The sequence below is a fragment of the Ursus americanus genome, chromosome 4 (genome assembly GCF_024610735.1).
Source record: "Ursus americanus isolate L20-20 chromosome 4, mUrsAme1.1.p, whole genome shotgun sequence".
Lineage (NCBI taxonomy): Eukaryota > Metazoa > Chordata > Mammalia > Carnivora > Ursidae > Ursus > Ursus americanus.
The window spans coordinates 41292858-41314242 of record NC_142130.1 but is presented as its reverse complement, the minus strand read 5'-3'; the positions used below and the strand labels follow the sequence as shown (position 1 = coordinate 41314242).

General features: G+C 39.1%; 1 protein-coding gene and 1 pseudogene across 1 annotated transcript in view; both read left to right on the top strand.

The window, feature by feature from the left end:
* Positions 1-6685, top strand: part of GAP43 (growth associated protein 43) — a 98405-nt gene extending 91720 nt beyond the window's left edge. Inside the window, exon 3 of the mRNA XM_087861294.1 lies at positions 6480-6685. Coding sequence (XP_087717420.1) covers positions 6480-6568 — 89 coding nt within the window. The 3' untranslated portion in view covers positions 6569-6685. The remainder of the gene's footprint in view (positions 1-6479) is intronic.
* A 1679-nt stretch (positions 6686-8364) lies between these two features.
* LOC123784242 (large ribosomal subunit protein eL33 pseudogene) lies at positions 8365-9737 on the top strand (annotated as a pseudogene).
* The last annotated feature ends 11648 nt before the right edge of the window (positions 9738-21385 follow it).

Here is a 21385-nt window from a genome sequence, read left to right as displayed (position 1 = left end):
CAGACTCGATTTCGATAAAGATCAGAAAGCCAGTTTGGCATGCGTCTTTCAAGGACCACTGTGACATCATCCGCCTGGGTCCCCTTACTCTTTTAAGGCCACCGCCACGCTGTTTCAAGTGCATACAGAAATGACTTCCATCTTTCTTGCTGTTTTAATGCGGGCTTACTCTTTCCTAGGAATGGTGGTTGTGGATCAAGAATGTGAAAACTACCCGGGTTTTCCATATTTTGAAACTTATGTGGCTTATTAAAGATACTCGACTTTGCAGATCCAGGAGAAATGATGCCCTTTGGGCTGCGTTCTTCCTGTCGAGCTGTGACTTTTTCCTTTACTGCTCCTTCTCCCACAAACAAAACACATGACAGTAATTACCGTCATATAAATATGCTAGTGATTACTGGCATATAAATTCCAGGAAAGTAGAGATTCTTACTTGGTCTTTGCATTGCTGTAGCGCCACTGCTGTGTTTGCAATGTGTGGAATGGTGTGTGGCTCACAGTGAGGCTCGGGACCTTTCACTGAATGAATGAATGAATGAATGAACACGTTTTTTCTTCCTTTTTTTAGTGTCTTCAGCTCTAGAACATTAAGAATATATGACTTTACTGTCTGTGATGTTAATTTTCTTCTTAACACAGACATGGTAAAATTCATGGGGACCCCCAATGAACATGATCATTTCTAAGAAGTCTTTGGGTCTGAAAAAAGTAATGGTTTTGTCAAGGCTAAAACGCCAATGCCAGAGAAGTTTACAGTTCTTTACCAGATGCGAACATCATCCGTCATCTGTTCAAATTGACTACATATAATTTTTGAGAATTTAAATATTTAATGTATTTAATATCAATGATTATAAACAATTGCCCAATTTCATTTTTTTTTTCAAACAACAACTTTTTCCCCCTTTAGACCAGACTGCTAAAATGCATTTTCAGTTTTTGGTTTGGTGTTTTGTTTGTTTGTTTTGGGGGAATACATTCTGCCTCATAATAAAACTGAGTTTATGAAGTTGATTTCCCTTGGTGAAGACTGATTTGGGGGAGACCCATTGCTAGGTAGCGAATAGTAATGTCTATTAATGAGAATAAGTTCACTGGTCACCTGAAATACCTGTGATTCCTGTGAATAACCTGTGATTCTTTTAATCTTGCTTTTACTATAATGTCTTAACCATAATACGAGGTTCCCATGTTTAATATGAGCAAAATGCTCTTCAGAGCTAACCCAAAGAAGAGAAAGCATTTTCTGCCCTTGAACTTGCTGGATTTCAACAATCCCATGAGCAACTCCAGGCTTTCCTTGTTTGCTAGCTCTGGGCCCATTTACTTCTACTTGCCGTTCTGTGTTACTGGGTACTAAAAACCCCATTCAATCTTTAGCTTCCACAGCCTCTTCTTAAGCAGTAACTGTCTCAGAGGGAGGTTGATCCTCTAGATGGGGAATGTGACTATTTACCCTAATTGGATCATGATAATTGGAGTGACCAGCTGGCCTCAGCCATTCATCTATCTCTGACACTCACCATGGTGATCAAAGTTCTTGCACAAACTACTAAAGATTACATATTAACTCATCTCTAGCATTTACAATTATGTAATTAGTACCAGAGAGTGCCAAGACCAGATTTCATATTATTCAAGACTAATCAAGATTCTTCCTTCCATTCTGAGCTGCTTTTATTAAGGCCACTTTTGGGGCTTTGTAGGCTGCAGGTATAGGTGCCCATGGACCCCCCCCACTCTAGTTCCCACTCTGGGCCTTCCCATCCTGCTTGGGCAAAGATAATGGCGGCAGGGCCGTGGCAGGGGGAGGAGGGGTAATCTAAAATAGAAGCTGCCTAGATGTCTCTGTCCTAGGATGCAATTGACTGCTGCTATTGACAAACAGTTCAGCCTTAGGGGAGCTGCTTCATCTCGCTGTACCTCAGCTTCCCTAGCTATAAGATGGGATGATTAAAGAGCTGCAGTGATTCAATGACGTGGCCCAAGTACGTGTAGAACTGCTCTGAGTGAGCATAGAGTAAGTGCCCAGCTATGTTAGCTACAGCTGAACGATTTCTACAGCGGGTCAGGAAAGTCATAATTCGTGGTTCTTTCCAGGCAGTGAGGCTGCTGAATGGAACACGTAAGAAACTGTAGATACACAAGTATCTGGTCAACATGGCTTAACAATTACAATGATTTGTCTAGAGTTGACATCAGAAGGAGAAGGAACAAGTTTGCAATATCCAGAAGTTCTCTCTGGCATTCAGGCTCAAATGGACCCATGTACACATAGCTCGGGTTCTGTTTCCAATAACTTCCCCTTTGTCGAAGGTTAGAACCTTGCCGAAACGCCTGCACAGTCTCCCCTCAAAGTGAATCTAGCCAGAGCAGGTGTGTGCTCCACATCCGATTACTGTTTCCTTCATTTGCATGTAAGTTTATTTTGGTTTGTTTGTTTCTGTTTTTGTGTAGGTCCTAAAAAATATTATTATGAGTTCTTAGCTTGCTTTACTTTGGTGGCTGTAGAAGATTCTCACTTTAGATTGGTTCCTTCCTTCATATTTTTTCTCCCCATAATTTCCTGGTGGCCTATAAAAATTTTGCTGAATCCACTGACTTGGCACATTTTATTTCTACCAGCTAATCATCCGTTCTTCTAACACAAATATGACCCCTTTTTTCATTATTCAGTAATAGAATGTAAATAAAATTTTTAAAAAACTCCTCTCATCTCATATAAAATAGAATGCATATATAATTGTATGTATTCAGTTAAATTGAGTTCCAGCAAACTGACTGACCTGTTCCCTTTTGTAGTCAACTAATTGAACTTAATCAGTTTTAATTTTATGGTTTTTATTTTAAATTTTGGAGCCAACGATTTGTTTTTAATTGTAGAAGTTTTGTAGGTCACTAAAAACCTGTGGACCCTAGCTACTTGCTTCTAATGCTGAATTGATAAAACTGATTTGATCTTGACCTCCTCTGGTTAAGTTTGGCCACCTGATATAATGGGGAAACCAAGATTATTAGAACTTCTAGGTTTTAGTCCTGGCTAGGTCATGAGAAAAGCATATGATTTAGGGAAATACCTGGACTTCTGTTTCCTCACCTATAAAGTGAGAATATCCATTCATTCTTCCATTCAACAAATGTTTACTGAGGGCCCTTTCTGCACTAGGTTCTGTGCTAGACACAGGGGAGTTCAAAGTTGCGCAAAATGATATTGTTGTTACCCTTGAAGAGTTATGTCAAGTGACTAGATGTTCTTTGAGGCCCTCTCTCTGCCAACATTCTAATGATTATGGATTTCATTGTCTGTTAAAGGTATATTGTTGAAAGGCTTAAGTGAGAGCAAGAATATTTACTGTTTTTTTCACCTCTTCTTCTTAATATCTAGAATGTCTGACACATTGCAGGTGTTCAATAACAACTTATTGAACAATAAATGAGTAAATAATTATATTTCAAATACTTTGAAGCTCTTAAAGGAAAGAATGTGTAGATATTGAAGCTCTTTTAATAGGGAGTGGATAGCAGCACTTCCTGTCACAATAAACAGATGTATGCCAGTATCACCCTTTCTCCCGGGGCGCAGGTGAAGGGTAACAAAAGCAAGTATGGGAATTTGGGAGAATTTAACCTGATTCCACTTCAAAGGGAGGACAGAAAGTGTGGCTGCTTCTCAGGATTCCTTGAATCTTTGTTCTTTTGTTTTCCCTTTTGGAATGTTGTTCTCTTATTCCACAAACAGACAGTTCTTCTCACCTTCCCTATCCTGCTTCTACCTTTTCTCTCAAGTTCCCTAATCTCCCTCAAAAACTACCTCATAGCTTCCAAGTTTTTATTTTAGAAAGAAACGCTTGAAGTCTTGTCTTATTCCTACAACTGAAACTTCTATATGCTTCTGGCCTCTTTAAATCAATGTTCTGTTTCTTTTGTGGTTCGAAGAGGGCACTAAATACATTGTTCTCTGGGTGGTAAGGATAGTAAACCTTGGGCATACCTGTGGTATCCAAAGCTTTGGGCAGGGCTGGGGAACAAAGTAAATTCTCTAAAAGAATTCCAAATCACTATAAATGAACCTCACTGAAATAAATCTGAGAACTTTCTTCTGGCAGAAAATCAGCTGATTCATTAATGCACCAAAGTTCTATAATCCATGAGGAACAATGCTGGTACATTGAGTATTACAGTGATCAGAACTGAGTCTTTTCATACAAGAATTTTTCCCGGAAAATATGATTGGTATGCCGATAATGGTCAACTTAGAAGGTTATAGCCTTAAAATATCTTTATGAGTAATGGTAGGTAGCCTTACGGCTATAATTACATTTTGGAAATAACTTACGGTCAATGACAAATCCCCAAAATAAATCAGACTTAAAAACTTTGGTCAAAAATGAGTCATTTTAGGGGTACCTGGGTGACTCAGTCTGTTGAGCATCCAACTCTTGATTTCGGCTCAGGTATGATCTCAGGGTCCTGGGATAGAGCCCCACATTGGGCTCCCCACTCAGTGGGGAGTTTGCTTGTCTCTCTCTCCCTCTGCCCCTCCCCCAGTTGCATTCTCTCTGTCTCTCAAATAAATAAATAAATCTTTAAAAAATGAGTCATCATAGTATTAAAATTATCCATCATAGCTGCTACCTTATTTACCAGGCCAGCCTCATTTGATTCTAAAAATCAAATCTATTTTCAAGGAGATAAGCATTTTCTGCTACTAAAAGATTTAAAAGAATATTATTAGACGCTTGTTCCAAAGAAAGAATTCCAAAAATGTATTTCCAGTGGTGGTCTTATTTGGATGTGCACATTGGGCTTTATCTGAATATAAATATATAGCTGAATGATTTAAAAGAGACATACGTTTATATGAACTCTTCTAATGGTCTCCTATAAGGCCCCGATTTCTCTAGTCTCAACATTTCTCAATTCTTAGAAAGGCTACTTGTGAAGTTGATCCTTGGCTGGCATCTAGCAACTTGGATTTTGAGAGGGTTCTCACCATTCCCTAAGAGTCTTTAGTGTGCCCAAACTCTTTTTGCAAACAATGTGGTTTATGCTGGACATCTGTTTTCCTTCTGGGAGTCTGGATTTGGTACATGCTACGTGGAGGGTGCCCATATGACCAGCCTCCAGTAAGAACTCGGTATTTGTAAGCTCAGGTGAGCTTCCCTAGTGGACAACATCTCATACATGTCACAGTTCATTGCTGGAGGAATTAAGCACATCCTGTATGACTCTATAGGGAAAAGACTCTTGGAAGCTTGAGCATAGTTTCCTCCAAACTTCACCCCATGCAACTTTTCCCTTTGCTGATTTTGTTTTATATCCTTTCACTGTAGTAAAGCATAGCCATGAATAGGACTATATTCAGAGTCTTGTGAGTCCCCCTAGCAAATTATTGAGCCTGGGGGTAGTCTGAGGGACACCCAACACAGGGAGATTAGGTTACCAACACAGGTGTTATAGGGCAAAGGAATTCTCTTTCCACTATCTGGCATATTAGTAAACTGCCTGTAACATGAAATCAGTTGACTGAGTCTATCAGGAAACCAGGCAGAAGACTTAGAAAATTTGCCAACTTCCTCGGGAAAAATTGTCCTTTAAAAAGATGCAGTCTTCCTTGCTAAGCAAAGCACATTGCCTTATGGATAAGTATATTCAGTTGGAATGTTCCTTGACTGCAAGAAACTAAGAACTACTATAGTTTAGTTTAGAGGTTAGCTATTTGTATCATTAAAAAAAAAAAAAACATTCTGAGGAAAAGATGTGTAGGAGTGGTAGGTCACTCAATGATAGTTTTTCCCCTATCTTCCTGCCCCACCATCCTTGGTGTATAGTTTTTGTCTGCATGGTCACGAGATGGCTGCTACACTAACAAGTGCTGATCCATGTCTCAGGGATCAGGAATAGCAGAAAGTCAAGGGCAACCACCTCCTCTGGGATCCTCCTCAGGGAATTCTGTCTCTATCTAATTGGCCGTCACTGTGTTACATGGACACCCCTAGCTTCAAGGGGATCTGGAAATTCAAGTATTTTACTTTCAGCCTTTATAACACCACAAATAAAAGGTGAGAGAGTTGGAATGGCTATTCAATGATCCACGAAAACTATGTCACAATTAGCCTGACATTGATGGAAAAGAGATACAAGATTGTTGTTGATTCTTTATTTGAAGAGCCTAAGAATGGATATCTTAATTGCAAGGCTGAGAGATTAAAGACCATGGTAATTTCTGTTTAGTGGCTCCTTCCCCCAATATATAGCTTTGTTCCTGTGCTCGTCCATACCTGTCACTGAACAGCCTCCTGGAGGTAACATCTTCTGAACTTGGAAATTATATTACTGGGGTAGCAAAATCTCTTTTTATCTTAAATCTTTTATGAAATGGTATGAAAAGTAGAAATGCATTGCATTATCATATGAACAGATGAGATAAAATACTAACCCCCTCTCCCCCCTTCCCACCTTGTTTTCTTCCTCAGAAGCTGTAGATGAAACCAAACCTAAGGAAAGTGCCCGGCAGGATGAGGGTAAAGGAGAAGAACGTGAGGCGGACCAAGAACATGCCTGAACTTTAAGAAATGGCTTTCCACGTCCCCACCCTCCCCTCTCCTGAACCCTGTCTCTCCCCACCCTCTTCTCAACTCCACTCTGAAGTTTCCCTTCCTGTCCTGCTCACGTCCGTGAGTCTGTCCTCTCCTACCCACTAGCCCTCTTTCTCTCTGTGTGGCAAACATTTAAAAAAAAAAAAAAGCAGGAAAGATCCCAAGTCAAACAGTGTGGCTTAAACATTTTTTGTTTCTTGGTGTTGTTATGGCGAGTTTTTGGTAATGATGATCCAATCATTTTGGGAAATTCTTGCACTGTATCCAAGTTTTTTGATCTGGTGCGTGTGGCCCTGTGGGAGTCCACTTTCCTCTCTATCTCTCTCTGTTCCAAGTGTGTGTGCAATGTTCCGTTCATCTGAGGAGTCCAAAATATCGAGTGAATTCAAAACCATTTTTCTTTTCCTCCTTTTAATGTGATGGAATGAACAAAAAAGAAAAAAATCAAAAACCCAGTTTGTTTTGAAAATAAATAAATAAACAAATAAATAAATAAAGCAAATGTGCCAATTAGCGTAACTTGCGGCTCTAAGGCTCCTTTTTCAATCTGAATATTAATAAATCATGAGAGTAATCAAATTCCAGTGGCTTTGTGTTTCTGTTCCACCTTCTCATTAGTTGATTTGACATATCGGGGTCTCACATTTCATCTTCTTTCTGGCCTCCCAGTCTGATATCAATGACCCTGATAAGGAAAAGATGGATGAAGCCTAAGACTCTGGTCAGGACCCATCGCTTTGGTCTTTGATGGGATTGTTGGGGACTGTATTAGTTTGCTGGGGCACTGTAGCAAAGTACCCCAGCCTGGGTAGCTTAACCAACATGGATTTATTTTCTCACAGTTTTGGAGACTCGAAGTCCAAAATCAAGGTGTTGGTAGGATGGATTCCTTCTGAGGGCCAAGAGGGAAGGATGTGTTTCAGGCCTCTCTCCTCAAAGTATACATGGCCATCCCTTCTTCCTGTGTCTCTTCACATAACTAGTGGGTATCTGTATGTCCACATTCACCCTTTGTGCAAGGACACCAGCCTTATTGGATTAGACCCCACCTTAATGACTTCATCTTAACTTTATTACCTCTGTCAAGACCCTATCTCCAAATAAGGTCGCATATGGATTTCGGGAGGAGGGGCACAATTCAGCTCATGACAGACACTAAGACTTGCTTTTACTCAAATCACCTTATTTTCATGACTCTGGAGAATTATGCAGTGGAAAGTTATTCAAGGTTTTGCTAAATGGAATATTATAGAGACATAACTCTTAGAAAACCCCTGGCTTTTGTTTAGATGCTTTATTTTAATCCAAATATTGACATAATACATTATATCTCTTTCAGCTTCAATAAGTTAATACTCCTATTGGACTTATCCCCACGCAAGGCAGCTGCCATATTCTCGATTGTTTATAATCATTGTTCCTGCAGTGGTGATACTATATAAAGAAAAGGTGTACATTGAGCACATCCATCCTTTTCAAGTTTCCTCCTAGTTCCCATTTTCTGAGCACTCTCTGTCAGAAGGTAAATAGTTCCCATGAGAAACAGTAATGTTCCTAAATCTTGACGTGTCTGTTGCTGTTCTTTTCCCTCTAAATTTCCTAAATCAATCCCTAGCAAATTCCTAACAAGTCCTACTCTGCCTTGACCCTGAGTCCTCTCATAGACAGACATGGCCAGTGGACTCCCTTCAGCTTCTTACACTCATCTTCACATAAAATTGCCTGGTAAGGAAAAGAAAATTGTGTCAAAGCCTTCACAATAATGAAGAGCATGGAAGTAAGTGTTTTTAGGAGGACCAACCTACGCCCTGGTAACTCTACTCAGCTCTGTGTGGAGCTAGTGCCTACTTAATAATTTGAAGAAAGCTGATGTCACATAAGGGTTGAGTCCTCACTGGATCAAGGGGTCTTTCCTCATCACTGATACTGAGTGAAATTTTCATTGGGAGAAACAGCCACACAGAAAAAGGTCAGAAAGTATCAGTGACACCTGGACAATTTAAGAGCTTTTTTTTTTTTTTTTTTTTTACTTCATTCTGAGTTGATGTGATTTCCACAGAAGACTCTGGAGCAAGGATCTGGGACTCAATCATAATCTGATGAAGGTCTCAACAGGTGTGAGATAAGGTGTTGCAGGTCTTCCATGGGTTGGAGTCATACTGGCAGTATACTGTTTAGGCATTCTCTTTTATCCTGAAGTTTTTTTGGTAGGATAAATGCTTTCATTTCTCTCCCAAATCTATACTAAAAAGTAACATTCTTGTGACTTAGCATGGTTCAACTTCTTTTTCAAAGTATAATTCTAAACTTTTTCCAATGGATCCATGGTCACACTGAAAACAATAGCATTTTAAGTCTATGCTAATAGACACCATTTAGTGGTCTTACCGGTTGTGTCAAAGTTGGGATTTTGTTTTTTTACGTGTGAATATTTATTTTTTGTTTTATGAACTCTTGGTTCCTTAATAGAATTTTCAAGATGGGGGAGGACACATCAGAGAAGCTTGTAATAATCCTAAAAGATATACCAAGGATAATTGCAGTCCTCTGACTGACACTGACACAAAACAATGTGATTCAAACTTATACATAACACACACAAATTCAGGGTGATACTGGCTCGTATAGACCATTCAAGATACAGAAATAGATTCTAAATTCTGGTCAGAAAGCAACATAATTTGTTCATTCTAAAATATCTATCTGGAGTACTTCAATAAAAATTAAAACTAGGCTGGACTTTCTCTTTCCCCCATCTTGGAACCTGTGGAGGCTTGCTGGGAACAGGACTCCTAAAATGACAAATATGTCTGGAAGCCTGATCCAAGGCTATTTTTGCTGGATATAAGCAGGTCTGTGGAACCAGGGGAGCACACAGCTCTTCTTAAAATGGAAGGTGTTTATGCTCAAGGTGAAACTGAATTCTATCTAGGCAAGAGCTGTGCTTATGGGTACAAAGCAAAGAACAGCACAGTGACTCCTGGTGGCAAATCAAACAAAACCAGAGCAATCTGGGGAAAAGTAACTCGTGCTCATGGAAACAGTGGCAAGGTTCGTGCCAAATTCGAAAGCCACCTTCCTGCTAAAGCTACTGGCCACAGAATCCGTGTGATGCTGTACCTTTCAAGGATTTAAACTCACTGAAAAGTAAATAAATTAAGGTATAGATTTGTTCTCTTATATTTTTGTTAAAAAAAAAATAGGGACACCTGGGTGGCTCAGTCAGTTAAGCGTCCAGCTCTCGATTTCCACTCAGGTCATGATCTCAGGGTCTTGAGATTGAGCCCTGAGTTGGGCTCCATGCTCAACTGGGAGTCTACTGGAGACTCTTCTTCCTCTGCCCCTCCCCCAGCTTGTGTGCTCTCTCTCTCCCCCTCTCTCCCCCCCAATCTCATAAATAAATAAATAAATAAATAAATAAATAAATCTTTTTAAAGAATTAAAGCTAGGTTGAGGACAAGTAAAAAAGGCCTCAGCATCAACAGTTGCATCTTTCAAATAGTAATAAAACCATATTCTAGGCACTATTCCCAATATTCTACTGATAGCAAAACTATGGCCGTGTCTACATGAAGTAGTCTTTTGATTGAGCTGTATTATTTGGGTCTAAAATGTTCAGTCATGATGTAATACAATTCTTATCACTCTACTCACACTTTGCCCATCCTTCAATCTTTTTCCACCATCATCCATCCAGTGACTTAGCTCAGGAATTTGGAAAGCAGGCTGGTATCTCTTTTCCTCATATAATATTTAATTATGAGCAAATTATGAGATAAAACTGTGCCTGCTGCTCTGACCAAAACTTCATTTTGCTTGGTCAGTTTTAGGTGCTCCGGAGGTCTTTTACTGTGGTCCCTGCCCATATTCAGCTCATAGAGACATCAGGGAAGAATTCTCAAACTCTCTGTCTCAACGCCTAAGGAAATAGTCACGTTGGAGCTTTCGAAAATGCATTATTTCCAACATCAGCCAGCCCCAGAAAATCCAGTTTTGCAGTTGGCATGGAAGCCTGAGAAATAGGAAAATCAGATTAATGATTTCCATAGAGCATTATTGAGATCACCACAAATCCCATTAACTTGTTTTTAACCTTTCCATACATTGTCTGTTGTCATGGAAACACAGCTTCTGCTAAGCTGCCTATAAAAATAATTTAATGACTGGTGACCCTTCTAGCTAAATATTAGCTAATAAGCATTAGAAATGTGGGCTTTCTTTATTTCAAAAAAACGAAACAAAATAATCCACCCCTCCCCCCCGAAAACGTTCACCTAACTTTTTTCCTAGGGGATTAAAACTCATTCCTGCCTATCATGTAGGTAAGGCCTGCATCCACACCACCACCTCTTTCAGTCACATATTTACTCTGATATAATTGCAATTTTGTCCTGTTTCCCTGGAAAGAAATTCAGCAGCAGCAGCAGTGAGGGCGAGATTATAGCTATGAGAATGACGAGTTACTAAATGCTCTTGGAGAATTCTATTAAAGTGGCAAACATATTTTGAGTGTACATTTTCCAGCAGATTGATTACTTGATTTGTTATTTTACAGGTATGTGTCATTGTTGGTAATTACAGCATATTTAGTGTTGCAGATGGTACCTTAATAAGTACCTTTCTGTTGAGGTGAGAGGCTTCCATACCAAGAAAAACATTTCTGGTTAACATTATATCACGTGTGATGAGACTATGAAAGCACATGGGGTTGTCAAAAGAATCTTAAAATAATTTTATTGTTTAATTACCCAAATAATACTGTTTCATTGTAGAGAGGTAAAAAATATAAACAAGAAAAGGAAGATAAAAATGCTCCAAGTTTTCTACCTACAGTTGAGGACTTTAACGTTTAGAGGTACAGCTTTATATAGTCTGTCTGCTTCCCTGCCTTCTTCCCTTTCTATACACCATCTACTTATTTATTTATCTATACCTCTATGTATATGTAGATGTGTGTTTAAAATGGGTTCATAATGCACATATTGTGTAAACTGTTCCACACGAGACAGACATTTTCATACAGATTGCTAAATGACGGACAGGGGACTTTAAAATTCATAGTTCCCGTTGCTGCTTCCCAGCGCTTTATGGACGCCCGAGGTAAAGAGGAAAATGTGCAACTTATTAGAACATATACATATACGCTTATTAGAACATTATCCTATATTTTGAACCAGCTGGGAAGGCTGATAAATCTCTACAAAGACATGACTCCATACAAAGCCTAACATCGGTTGCCCAACCTGCTGGCACACCGTTGTCACCCCTCATAAACCCGCCTACGGGTGGCCATGGGTTGCTCTCCCTCATCAGGCCAGGGAACGAGGGGTGATTGAAAAGAACTGATGTCATCGTGCAAAAATGCAGGGTTGCAGACATACAAACAGAAACTTGTCTTTATCTGAAATGTTGGCATTTTGTTTACCCTACTGCATTTATCATTGCGTTCGTTTCGATTTTCAAACAGTGCATTAAAATATTATTTATCTTAGTTACGGATTTTTTTGATGTGACCTTAAAGTTCACTCAGGGCAAGCACCTCACTTGCCCCACCCTAATCCTGGCCTTGAGGCTCCCAAAGGGAATGCTAGAATTGTCATTTTCTAAACAGACTTTTTCTGCCGACTGGCAGCTGTGACTACGTGGGCTCTTTAGGGACACGCAGGGACTGTAGGGCTTGAGAGCTGGTGGGCAGATGAGGACTTCAGAATTAAATGTCTAATATTCCTAGGAAGTAAATAGAATTACTTTAAGAAATTTCCTTGCTTTCAAGTGAAGGTAGAGATGGTGAAACACGTGGATATAGGCAATATGGAGTTGGTTGGGGCTGTGGCAAAATGAAGAATTCATGCCCTACTTAAACACTCTGGAAATAAACTAAAAAAGTAAAGAAGAAGAACACTGGCCTGCCAAACCAAACCACCAGTTTGTGATGCCCGGGGGGCTTCACCACCCCTCACAGCTGCATTGGCTTGGGAAGCGTGAGGCCGTGCAACTAGACTTGGTCACTTCAAAACTGGTGTTGGTGAAGAAGCTGATCAACCAGGGCCTCTTAGAACCTGGAGCTAATGATTACTAAGTGTTGCGAGAACTAAGTGCTCCTTTATTAACTCACCATGAGTGCAAACTTATGTTTAAACTGTAGATAAGAAGATGACTATTTCACTTTATACTTAGGGATAATAAAGAAGGTATCCCTCTTGTTCGGAATTTTTTATATTTATTTTTATTTTATTTATTTAATTTATTTAATTTATTTTTTATTATATTATGTTAGTCACCATACAATACTTCATTAGTTTTTGATAGTGTTCCATGATTCATTGTTTGCGTATAACACCCAGTGCTCCATGCAATACGTGCCCTCCTTAATACTCATCACTGGGCTAGCCCATCCCCCCACCCCCCTTCCCTCTGAAACCCTGAGTTTGTTTCCCCGTAACCATAGTCTCTCATGGTTCGTCTCCCCCTCTGATTCCCCCCTTCATTTTTCCCTTCCTTCTCCTAATGTCCTCCCTGCTATTCCTTAAGTTCCACATATAAGTGAAACCATATGATCATTGTCTTTCTCTGCTTGACTTATTTCACTTAGCATAATCCCCTCCAGTTCCATCCATTTCTATGCAAATGGTAGGTATTCATCCTTTCTGATGGCTGAGTAATATTTAATTGTATGTACGGACCACATCTTCTTTATCCTTTCGTCTGTTGAAGGGCGTCTTGGCTCCTTCCACAGTGGTAGAATTCTGCTTTTTAAAAAATTTCCTTTCCACCATGTTGGAGAAAGAAGATGCAGGGTAGAAACAAAAAGAGGAAATTTGCATCCATCTGTCCTTGATTTCTTACCCCCAGAGCCCTTCCCTTGACCTTGAGTAAGTGGAGGTGGTGAAGAGCCCGGAGACGCTGGGGTGTTCAGTGAGCGCGGGGAAAGCCGAGCGGCAGCCGGAGGAGGCAGCACCTGCGCACTGAGTCACCTCCACCCCAGGAGGCTGGGCAGCCTCTGCCCTTTCCATGCGAGGTCACCAACACTGCCCTGCAGTGCTGCCCTTGCTGACTCTCTGACCTCCTACCAGCCTGGCCCTATGAATCCTGCCTTCCTCCCCCCACCCCCTGCCAATGTAGCCCACCCTGTCTGTGCAGACGACTCCTGCCAGACTATAAACCACTTAGGTGTGTAATTCTTGTCCTACTCAGTTTTATACTATGGTTACCTGAGTGTCTGAAAATAGCAAGTGGGTATCAAGTAAATACTTCCGGAACACATGAATGGGTGAATGAATAAATGAATGGATGGACTTTGATGCTTGCCTGTCAGTCTCTACCTCCTTTTCCCTTCCTTTGGTTTTGTAAACGTCCCACAGGAGCCAGAGCTCCAAGTTGCAGCTAAGGCTCCTAAGAAGAGGAAGAACTACTTGCCTGAGATTTCAGCACTCTCACAGCACACCAGCGATGAAGTTGGAGCAGCAATGGCCCTGTCAATCTTACAAGTTGCAATTCAGTCACTAAATAGCAGATGGCTGAGAGATTCCAGCAACAACCTCCTCATTGTCCCTGCTTGCTCCACACCTGACTTTGCGTCTTGGCCCTCCGTTGCTTCATCATTGCCTTTGCACTTGCTGTCCCCTTCTGCTTGGAATGCTCTTCCCCTAGCTGCCTCTTTCGGGTCTTTTCTCAAATAGCATCAACCAAAGCCTTGCATGATCAACTCACTCAATATTTTGTATCACCCTTTCCTGTGAAAGTATTTCAGGTAGAGACAATCTTGTCTCTATTTAAAATACTATTTCCTTGGGGTGTCTGGATGACTCAGTCAGTTAAGTGTGGGACTCTTGATTTTGGCTCAGGTCATGGTCTCAGGGTTGTGTGATCGAGCCCGGTATCGGGCTCTGTGCTGGGTGTGGAGCCTGCTTAAGATTCTCTCTCTCCCTCTCCCTCTTCCCCTTCCCTCCCCGCCACTGCTCACGCTCACGCTTTCTCTCTCTAAAATAAATAAATTGATAAATAATAATAATAAATACTATACCCTTTACTCAATTGTTTTATTCACCTGTTTTGCATCGTTACAATGTAAGCTTCATGAAGTTAAGAACTTCAGCTGTTTGTTTCTGTCTTTAGCTCTGAAGACACCGCTGGCATTGAGCAGAATCTCAGTAAACAGCAAATGAGTGAATCTCTCTCAAAACTGCAACCACACACTTAAGTTTTTTATTTGCTCCCTGAATTTAGCACATACTTTTTGACCTTCTCACTTTTATAAAACTGGTTTCTCCTGACTATAGCTTCATCCATGGACCACTTTCTCACAACATTACTTAGCAATGGACATCTGTTCATCTCACCTTTTCACACTCTTCCGGTAATAGACCACCTTTTTCTTATATTGAATCTATGCCCACTTAATTTGAATGAAGCTGACTCTGGATTTTTTCCTTCTTCTCAATATAGAATAGATATTAGAACCAGGCCTGGCCAGTCAGCCCATCACATCTTCTGTTTCGGCAATTAGCTTAGGCACCAGCATGTAACTTAACCAAGTCCTCCCCTGGAATTTTCTCTTATAATGGCTGTTTGTTCACCATGTGGAGAGAGCTTGCCCGAGAAATGGCAAAAAGACAGAGCCCTGGTAACATTGTCTAGTCACCTAGTTCTAACAATGCCTGAAGCAAGTAGTATTCGTGGACTTTTCAGTTATAAGGGTTAATACCCTTTTGTGCTTAAGTGAGTTTGAATTGTATTTCTGCCATGTACAACTTAGAAGACTCCTGATATATCAACCCCTCTATGCTTGCCCCAGTCCCAATAACCTCCTACATATAAGTAACCCCCTGAGTGATGCTCCCACCAGCTGGTCCTTGTTTCTCTTGGCCCCTGGACATTTTCACATCTGTGGCATAAGCATGGTGATTTGTTCTCCAAGTATATAACATATCCCTCCCCCCTCACATGTTGATCACATATTTTCAAGATTTAATGCATAAACTGAAAATGCTGAGAGTTAAAACCATTATGTCTACAGAGGAGGAAAACAGGATAATATAGAGCTGAGGTTGGAAGTGAGGTTCAGTGATGCCAATGGTACTTTTTCCAGCCCCAAACTCTGACTGAAAGTCATAACACATGTTATATGCTTAGAAGAACAGGATATCAAGTGTGATCTAGTCTTGAAATCATAGGTGTCTTTCTCAAATATCAAACCTTAATTTATATCAGAACAGCATATGGTATGAAAGTAATTACACATCTTAATGAGCATGAATCCTTTGCTATTAGCAAACTATGCTGAACAAATATTTTAAAATATTTACTCTGGGTATATTACAGTTATACTGAAATAGAGTGGGTGTTGAATGAAATAAAAATTAGTATAGTTTTCTTGCCCAGACTAGAAAACACTGCATATATGTGCATATGTGTATATGCCTACATAACACAAATATAATATGTACGTATGTGCATACATATATACACACATGTATATGATAATTTGATAAGATGCAGAAAGTGAGAAACCAAAAATTGAAAACAAAAATAAAACAAAAACACAGAAGGCTCACTTTAACAGCTATAATACAGAATCAGTTGTCACTAGTGTCTATCCTGGATCTCTTCCAAAGGAATTAGGACTGAGGAAGAGCTCGTTTTGCCCTTTAAAATAGGGACGATTAGCCAGCACCCAAAGCCTGACCGGAAAATGCTTTATTGTATTTTTGAAAAGACTAAGTCAGGTTTTTTCTTTCCTCTTTTAGCTTGACTTTCTTCAAATAGTCTTTGAGAGGCCTAAGTTGGACCTACCACATCATGTTGTATATTATTAAGCAAGTGTTCGTCTGCTACTTTGAAGCTATTACCAGTGCAACTCACATGGAATCACTTCTACGTGTCCATGCTCAGCCTAGAAGTTACTCCAGGTTCAGGTCATCATGAGTTGATTCCACAGAAATGTGTTATACATTTGTACTGCCCAAACAAAGGAGATACCACAAGAAATAAGATGTGGTCCATAAAATTAAAGGGTGCCAAAGTAAAACAAGGACAGTGCAAGTTTGTGATGACTACTGTAGAGGAATAGTGATGTGAGAACCAGGGAGAGATGCACACAAACTGTGCAGACAATAAGGAAGACTTCCTGGAGGAGGGGGAGAATTTAGAGACATTTAATCTTCAGTGATGTGGAAGTTTGTTGGTGAAGAAGTAGGAGAAAGAAATCCAGCCTAGACTGACCACCTTTACAGACCTCAACATACAAGAGAGCTTGAAATGACTGGAAAAGGCAAGAGGTCTGTATGACCATAAATGAGAATACAAAGGGATACATGGTTTTATACACGTAAGAGGCTGTAAAAAAAAGTGTTGGAGATACTTGGAAAGAGTTTAGAAAACTAAAGAGTTTGGACTCTACTGTATAAACAGTGGTATACAGGGACTCAACTACTAGAATCCATCTGGGGTAGAATTAAATGGCTTTGTACACTCAGATGAAAAGTGAAATAAATCTTTATTATGTGAAACATAGTGTCTCGTTCTGTCTCAGTCTGCTTGGCCTGCTATAACAAAATACCATAAACCGTAGGGCTTAAACAACTGACATTTATTACTCTTAGTCTGAAGGTTGGGAAGTCCAAGATCAAGGTGACAGCAGATTATTTGATTCTTAGTAAGCGTTCTCTTCTTTGCTTTTAGATGGCCACCTTCTTGCTGTATCCTCACTTGGCAGTGAGAAAGGGAGCTCTGCTGTCTCTTCCTCTTCTTATGAGGGCACTGATCCTATTATGGGGGCTCCACATTCATGACCTCATCTGAATCTATTTGCTTCTCAAGCCTCCTTCCTCCCATTACCATAATGTTGAGGTTTAGAACCTCAGCATAACATTTTCAATTATGAATGTAGCTAACGAAATATAGTGGTACCAACAGTACCTGTGACTTTGTCGCCAAAAGAAATCAGTTATTTTCTTTTCATATTACAGTTGTTGCAGATACCTTGAAAAGATGTTTATGCTAATCACCTCTTTGAAATTTTGGTAATGAGATCTACTGCTACATCCTGTTATTACCAAAGAAGTACATTAATAACCATATCACACATTTTGGAAAAAAAATCAGTAACTATTTCACAATAGATTTGTGCTATAATTGTACACATATTATTATTTTCAGACAATATTCTGAGAAAGAGGATAATAGGTACATATGCTTAGCCAGCTGCCAAAGGATCTAAAGAACAAAAAAGATTATGAACCTTACACTACAGAAATTTTAGAGACTGGATTTGTGGTTTAAGAAGAAAACTGGCAATACTGCAGGGTACAAAGAATTTGTGAAGAGGAAGATTAGTCAGGAGGCCAAAGTTATTGCTTAGATGGGAGATGTTGGGGAATAAGCAGAAACACCAGAAATAAGAGTTGAGGAGAAGGAAGCTGTGGGAAGAAGGGAGGAGGAAAAAATGAGGCTTCAGAAACAGTAAGTTCAGGCCCTGAAGTGGGCACGATCTGGCTGTATTCTAGCAAACATATGCAGAGCAGTATGGCTGGGAGGTGGCACGTAAGGGAAAGTGGGACAGCTTGAGACTATGAGGTAGAGGAGCCACGCTGTTAGGTCACTGTCGCCTTGATAAGGACATTGTACCCGACGTAGAAGGAGAAGCCATTTAAGAACTTCAAGCAAGAGAGTCAATGTGATTCCATATCTTATGAAAAGGGGATTGATTTTCTGAAAAATGAGGCTGGAGGGCAAAAAAGAATGGAAATGAGAAACCAGTGAGAGAGGACGGTGGCTGGGATGGGGGAAAGAGTGGTGGAGGCGGGAAGAAGTTAAACATGGTGTGGTGGTTTAATTCAATGTGTCAACTTGGCTGGGCCATGGTATCCAGAGAACTGATTGAACATTATTCTAGGGTTTCTGTGAGGGTGTTTTTGGATTAGATTAACACATAAATTGGAAGACTTTGAGTAAAGTAGATACCTCTGAATAATGTAGTTAGGCCTCATCCAATCAGTTGAAGGTCTGAACAAATAAAAAGTTTAACCATTCCCCAAGTAAGACAGAATTTTCCAGCAGACAGACTGACTCAAACCAGAAAATTGGCTATTCCTGTTTCCCCAGCCTGATGGCTTTCAGACTCAAACTAGAATACTGGCCTTTCAGAGTTTCCAGCCTGCCAGTCCACCCTGCAGATTTTGGACTAGTCAGCCTCCATAGTCATGCAAGGCAATTCTTTATAATCAATCTCGTTCTCTCTATATACATGCTGTAATGACTCTGTTTCTCTGGAGAATGGTGACTAATATATATGATATGGTTAAGGGTTAATTCAACAAAGCTTGCTGACAGACTATCTGGAGAGTGAGGAAAAGGGAGGTATAAAAGATATTTCTCAAACTCTTGTCATGAGCAACTGCATACAATGGTGCCATTTTCTGGGAAAGCAAAGAGGGAGGGAGAAAGAGGTTTGAAAGATTAAATGAGTTTAGTTTGCATATGTTAATTTTGAGATGCCTATGATACATTAATTGGAGGTGCTGAATACAAAGATGGATTTATGAGTCTCTAACATAGAAGAGAGAGCTAAGCTGGAGCTATAAAAGTTAAATATTATAGAGAGTATTTCAACTGACCTGGCCAGGGAAGAGAGAAAATGCTCAGGACCAAGCCCAAGGGCATTCATAGTTAGGAACCAATAAAGGAAACCAAGAGGCAACAACCAGAAAGGCAGGAGAAAGACCATGAAAGTGTAAAATTCTTGAGAAAGAAGAGTGTTTCAAGAAGGAAATAGGAGTCAATAGTATTAACTCTAAAAGTGATTTCATTGATGTATAATATACATAAAATTAAATGCACAGATTTTAACTGTACTGTTCAATAGGCTTTGAAAAATGTATACACCTGTGTAATCTGTAATCCTTACCACAAGATATAGAACATTTCCATTATTCCCCAAAAGCTTCCTTTTTTGCATTTTCCCAGTCCATTTCCAACCCTACCCCAACTCCCCAGCATCACTGAGTCCTCCTTCTATCACTATATATTTGAATTACCTTTTCCAGATTTTCATATAAACTGAATCGCATGGTGTCTGGTTTCTTTCAAGCAGCATCTTTTTGAAATTCATCCACATTGTTTACTGTACTAGATGTACCAGTAATTCAGACTTTTCTGTTGCTGAATATTGTTCTACTATATGCATACAGTATAATTTGTTTATCCCTTCACCTGTTGTTAGACATTTGGGTTGTTCCCCGTTTGAGGTTATTATTAATTAAATTGCTATTAACATTTATGTACAGGTCTTTGTGTTAACATGTGTTCTCATTTCTCTTGAGTAAATAAGAGTGAAATTATTGGACCACATAGTAAGTGAACATTTCATTTCTTAAGAAGCTGATGACCTGTCTTCTGAAGTGGTTATACCATTTTCGTTCTAATCAGCAATGCCAGCAGAATTCCATTTGTTCCAGATCCTCCCTCACCAACACTGGATGTTGTCAGTCCTTATAATTTTAGCCATTGTATTGGATGTGTAGAAGTATCTCACTGTACTTTTAGTTTGCCTTTCATGGATGATTAAAGATCAAAATCCCAGAAAGTTTTTTCTTTTTTTCAGGAAAGATTGGCAAGCTGATTTTAAAATTTATTTGGAAAGGCAAAGGACCTAAAATAGGCAATGCAATTTTGAAAAAGAACTAGCTCGTACTGCATGATTTTAAAATTCACTATAAAGCTACAGTAACTAAGACAGTATGGTGTAGCCATATCTCATAGGAAAATAATAGAGTTCAGAAATAGACCCTCACCTATATATTCAACTGATTTTTTATAAAAAGCTAAGGTAATTCAATGGGGAAAGATAGTTGTTTCAAAAAAGGGCAGTAGACCAATAGATATCTGTATAGAATAAACCTCAGCTTTTACATGAAATCGTATACAAACTTTAATTCAAACTGCATCACAGACTTCAAGGTAAAAACTGTAAAATGCCTAAAAATGTAGGAGAAAATCTTTGTAATTCTAGAATAGGCAAAGATTTCTTATACGGGACACAAAAAGTATGATTTATAAGAGAAAAAAATGATAAATGAATGCAATCAAAACATCTGATCTTTGAAAGATAGTATAGAGAAAATGAATAGACAAGCTAGAGAGAGAAAACTTTTTATATATTATATATATTTTTATATATTTCATGTGTATTCTTACTATTCTTACTATTGAGTTATAAGAATTCTTTGATATACTCTGGATACATACAAATATAACCTGAAAAAGGACTGTATCCAGAATATATCAAAAATTCTTACAATCAACAGTTAGAATTATATATATGTATATATAATATTATATAATATGTTATATAATATTATATATTATAAATATATTAATAATATATATAAATAATATATATTATAAATATATTATATAATATTATATAATATGTAATATGAATTTAATATATATATGATTCAATTAAGCACTGGCCAAAAGATTTGAACAGACATTTCACACAAATGGCCACTAAAATAGTTCTAAATAACTGCTTCTTTAACAACAACAAAAAAATTAAAATCAGGAACTTTATCACATTAGGTATGTACATCCTTGAAGATGAATCTCATTTTAGAAAAATTAACATACGAAATATCCATGTTTTCAGAATCAGGAAACACATATTATGTTCCTGCCAAATTGTCTACCCCCCGATGATCACTGTCCTATTACTCAAGGAGCCCTGATCCTTAGTTTCTCCACAAATCTTTTAAGAATATATTAGTACCTTTTTTCCTCATTAG